This window comes from Penaeus monodon, chromosome 40 (assembly GCF_015228065.2).
Source record: "Penaeus monodon isolate SGIC_2016 chromosome 40, NSTDA_Pmon_1, whole genome shotgun sequence".
NCBI lineage: Eukaryota > Metazoa > Arthropoda > Malacostraca > Decapoda > Penaeidae > Penaeus > Penaeus monodon.
The window spans coordinates 9,633,832-9,639,619 of record NC_051425.1 but is presented as its reverse complement, the minus strand read 5'-3'; the positions used below and the strand labels follow the sequence as shown (position 1 = coordinate 9,639,619).

Below are 5,788 nucleotides of genomic sequence, written 5' to 3'. Positions count from 1 at the left end.
CGGTGCCCCCCGATTGTTTACACGAACAGCTGATTGAAGGCGAAGCGGTCTGGCCGTCGCTGAGGTAAGTTCCATTCTATTTAACGATCATGCTTAGCATGTGGCCAGATTTTCCTGTTTTATGAAGTTCATGAAAGCTAGGAAGGGATAGTTAAAGTTAAATCATAGCGCATCGGATCGTTTAAGGACGAGTTTAATGCCGCTTATTCTGTGCTCCGGCAAAGACTAACAAATCTTCATGAGCGTATTTTGAGACTAGTCCATATTTTTATAATAAATTGCTGGAAGTCTCCACAAACTCTCCCAAGAGACAAGATGAAGATGTGTTAGCCTCATTGGATCTTTGATAAATAACTGAATATGTCACTCCAGGTTATCTGCATGTTCAGAGGTTTTGTAGAATGTGTTCTTCCTTGTAATTGCTACAGTCTTTCTTTAATCTCTGCATGGTTCTTGCTGCAAGATTGTCTCAGTTGGTTTACCGTATACAAAGTTTACCCTCTAAACCACAAAGAAGTGATCTGTGATGTTAATACATCTGCAAAACTACATTATGCGGAGTATCGTATTGGACTATTCCAAATTTTATGAAAGCCAGAAATGCAGAAAAGAGGTCATGCTATTATTGCATGGTTGCCTGGACAAACCAACCACACAAAGGAAGAGATTCTGATAAGTGCAGTTTGTTACAAGATTAAATCTGCACACTTGCAGTAGGTCACCATAACAGACACTGTAATGTAAGAAATGACACCAGATTTTTCATTTGCCTTGCTCAATTCTCTCTCCTAACCAAGCCTTACAACAGATGATTTATGGAACCTATGTGGTAGAATTGCTTAAACAATCTACATGCATGTAGATCATGATGATATTACCAACCATTGTTATTGTTCTGTAAATTCAATAAACTGTTAATCTATTTTACAATTCCAGCTTTTATCACAGTATCCAAAAATATGTTTATATTCATTAGATATATATTACTGTTTTAGTCAGATGCTGTATGATATTGAATATACACATTTTATTATCACAAGTAGAACTCCTAAGGTGTTCCACCTGCATAACACCACGCACACACACACACACACACACACACACACACACACACACACACACACACACACACACACACACATTTTATATATATTATTATATAATATATATATATATATATATATATATATATATATATATATATTATTTCTACCATTTCCCCTTGGATGCATCATAATTGAATTTCCATTTGCAAAACTTTTTTATATTTTTGACTTTTACTGTTCTTTTAGTTATTACTGATAGATTTGTGAGATTATCAAGTATATGGCAAAGCTTTAGATAAAAATAAGATTGTTCTATTATACACTAAATATCCACGCAAATGTTACTTTTTTCATATTGTGACTCATATCAGTCTTGGCCCAATATTCCTAGCAAGAGATGTATTTCACTTTCTTGTATAAACTACATTATATCCATGCTCTGACTGTCATTAATTGTTACGATAATGAAATCTCCCATTTGTATCTCCAAGGAAAATGAAAAGCTCCAGGGGATTGCACTGGCCAATGCAGCAACTTTTGCCAGGATATCACAGACCTTCATCAGAGCTTCCTCAGGTAAGCATGAAATATTTACTCAACAAAATAAAGAATTGGGCAAAATTAACTAAAACAAACCAAGTATTTCAGTGAATTTAAATATGATACTGTTGTCTAGATATTGTGGTCTATCCTATCTGGTTAAGGTAGATTTTACTGTACAAAGACATATTTTTCAAGATTTTCTACTGCATATGCACACTACACGGGCATTTCCATGCACAACCACATGCACGACACCGTGCCTCACTCACTCACTCACTCACTCATCATTCCTCATTCACTCCTCACTCAACACCCTCACCACTCACTCACTCCTCATCACTCATCACTCACTCACTCACTCCTCCCCTCACTCACTCACTCATCACCACTCAACCCAACACACACACACCCACACACACACACCACACACCCCCCACACACACACACACACACCACACACACACACATTTTTAGTGTCATTATTAATTTGAGTTTATTTTTTTTATTTTTTCCCCAAATATTTAATTTTCCGAATATATAAAAATCAAAAAAAATGAAATTTAATGTTTCGTCTTCAGGATTCCAGGGTTGCTTTAGTTTTTACTGCAGTTGAGGTATCTGCAACCCATGTTTAAAGACACACACCTTTTAAAAAACAAAAATCGGAAATTTTGGGTTTTTTGGATTAAATATTTTTTATATATTATATATATATATAATATATATTATAAAAAATTAATTATAATATATAACACACCAATATAATACATATATATACAATATATAATATTTATTACACAAAATTAATATGTATAATACACAATTAATATGTAATATTTCACAATATAACATACAATATACAAATTACATATATATCATATAATACATAAATATAATAATTAATTATATACATTATTAATATATACATATATATACATTATAACATATATTTTATATTATATAATAAATTATTATAACATATAATATATATATATAAAATATATAAAAAATATAATATTAATATATATATACATATATATACATACATATTATTAAAACATATATATACTCACACACAACACACACACCACACATATTATTATATAAAATATATATATATTATTATATTATAATATATAAAATATTAAAATTATAATATAAACTACTAATAATATATACATAAATTACTATATAATATACTTTTACGATAATAATAACACTAGCCATGTCCCCACACGCACAACACGCCACACATGCCAACACGCACAGCACCAAAACAACAAATTTTGTAATATAATGATAAAGATATAAAAAACATATTGTATTTGTGTGTGTTTTATAGTGTGTATGAAAGGGAATTTTTGACTGTTCCCCTTCATTTTCCAGAGATCATAATGGTTAGAGAGTGGGTGACTTCGACTGCCGTCATGGATGACCTAAGTTTAGAAACAAACTTGCATGATGAAACAGTCGAATTCAGTGCTATTAAGGAAGAATATGCAGAGGACATCAGTGGGGAAAATTACCACAGAACAGAAATAAGTGAGGATACAGGTGAAGAAAGTGCTGTTTACATAAAGGCTGAAAGTATGTGTCCAGTATCAGTAGGAACAAAATTTGCAAGTGTTGAAGGAAGTAAAAGTGACTCAGATGATGGAGATCCATTGCATGTGGGACCATCTGTGATTGGTGACTCTGGGGACACAGACTATTCAAATTGTGAAGAGACAACCCCAGAGGGGGATCATTGCAAGGTAAAATATAAACTGTTAACAAGCAAACAAGTGAAACCATTCAGCTGTAAAATCTGCAGTAAAGCATTCTCTTTGAAAGGCAATCTAGTGCAACACATGAGTGTTCATACAAAAGAAAAACCTTTTATTTGTGATGTCTGTAGTAAATCATTTGCTTGGAAAAGTAATTTAGTGAGTCATATGAGAGTGCATACAAAAGAGAAGCCTTTTAATTGTGATGTATGTTGTCGAGGGTTCTCTGACAAACGTGTTCTAGTTAGGCACATGAGAGTGCATACAAAAGAAAAGCCTTATGTCTGTGACATTTGCAATAGAGCATTCTCTGTGAAAGGTACTCTAGTTAGGCATCATAGAGTACATACAAAAGAAAAACCATTTGTCTGTGAAGTGTGTAATAAGTCATTCACTTGCAAACATCATCTAGTAAATCACAAGGCAGTACATACGTAGGAGAAGCCTTATCATCGTAAGGGACATTTTGTAAACTTATTATGCATACATTTATATAATGTTTTGTATTAATTGGTTAATTATATCCTTGTTCCATGCATTTAAGACATGTGACTGTAAACTCCTTAGCAAACATTTGTGTTAATGCTTGCTGTTAAAATCAAAACAGTGTAGGACTTCAAGTAGTGAGAAAGAAGACTTATGGATGCAAGTGCTGAGTGACAGAATGCATTTAAGGAAAGTAAGTAAAGTAAGTGAAAAACAAGGTTAAATTGAAATGAAAAAAAAATCAGACAAGCTACAACAGCAATGAGTGGTGTGTGAATTGCACAATACTACATATATAATGGAGGTGTGTTGAAACAGATGGAGGAACAAGGAGCGCCCCAGGTAGTCTGGCACAGAGGGAGCAGACCATCAAGTGAGGCAAAACCCTGGAATCACGTGGAGTCAAGGAAGTAGTAGTATGAGTGAGGACCAACTTTGGGGTTCTTGCCGAGGGTAATTTGACTGGCTTGGCACTTTCAGGCAACAGAAAGGCCCCTCTCAAGGTGGCAGTATCCTGGAGGAGCTGATAGCCAAGATGATTACAGCATCAGCAAGGAATCCTTTCACAGGAATCACCCCCTTTTATCCTTCCCCTTCTAACAGCCTTACCTTATACTATTCTCCATCAGCTCACCCTCTCTACCCATTCACTACCCTACTACCTTCTAGTACTTTTTAACCTCTAACTTTACCCTAATATTCACTCATTCTACACTTTTTGCTATTGTACTTACATTTTTACATAAGTATGCTATAAGTGGAACTGGTTGTATCATTATTTAGCATGGCCAAGGTTGTGCTGTTTGTGAAGGAGGGGATAAGGCTGGGCCTTATATACATATATTATGTAAGACCTGGGTGAAGCTAGCCCTTGCCAAACTCAGTGAACTGAAAATGAAGGGGATAATGTAACAGCAACTACAGATTTCAGCTTGACACGGGGTGTTCATCCAGTTGTCACTTTTTGGGTTTACCTCAGATACAATGTCCTTGCTAGTTTACCAAACAATTCACACCAATTCCAATTGTTTATCCCTGTATAGCCTAAGACTGGTAAGACATTACAGAACACTGGAAGTTGTAGTGATGGGGACTAATGATTGGTATGAAGGTGCTTGGATGTGCATCTCCTTTGTCCAGTTACTCACTGCCCTACTTGTTCATTGTGATTCTTGTAACAAAACTATGGTATAAAGAGGTTCAGAAAAGCTGTGTATATCTCTCACCATGTCCCCAGCCCAGTTCTTCCATGTAGGTCTTTCCTTCACATATCTAGGCATGATCTTTGTTATGTTACACTTACAGTAATGAATCCTCACAAACTGCAGTAATGGGAGTAAACAATAACACTACTAGTGATGAAAATTAAATATAAATAAAATGATGATGGAATTAATTATGAAAAAAATAATTACTACAAATAGTAATGAAAACATGAACAGTAATGAAAACAATAATATAATATTGTTTTGCTCTGTCTGTTTAATAACATAGTTATTAATCAATGTACAAAAAATCATACAGAAAACATGATATGTTGTGGTGTACAGGGAACCAAATACTCCCACACCGGGAACTTTTCATTGCAAACTTTTAAATTCCTTTCCCTACAGTAGGCATCTGGGGAACCCAGTGTAGTAGAAACAGTAGCATAAAAATTGTGGAAAATTTGGAATATATATAGAAAAAAGTTTTTATAATCAATCAGGTAGAATGAAGTCTAATGTAAACACTGAATAATACTATACACTGATCAATTAAAAGGGGTGAAAAGAAGCCCGGAAAGATGTTTGCATTGTAGTCGGTGTGGGAGTATTGGTTCCCTGTACACCACAACATATCATGTTTTCTTTTATGATTTTTTGTACATTGATATAATAACTATGTGTATTAAACAGACAAGATGCAAAACAATATTAGTATTATTGTTTTCATTATGTTCATATT

General features: G+C 34.0%; 2 protein-coding genes across 3 annotated transcripts in view; both read left to right on the top strand.

The window, feature by feature from the left end:
- Positions 1–5,788, top strand: part of LOC119597852 (gastrula zinc finger protein XlCGF8.2DB-like) — an 80,286-nt gene that overhangs the window by 13,708 nt on the left and 60,790 nt on the right. The window lies entirely within an intron of this gene.
- On the top strand, positions 2,982–4,145 carry LOC119597854 (gastrula zinc finger protein XlCGF49.1-like). The gene has a single exon (XM_037947512.1). The coding sequence runs from the start codon at positions 2,984–2,986 to the stop codon at positions 3,791–3,793; it is 810 nt and encodes a 269-aa protein (XP_037803440.1). The 5' UTR covers positions 2,982–2,983; the 3' UTR covers positions 3,794–4,145.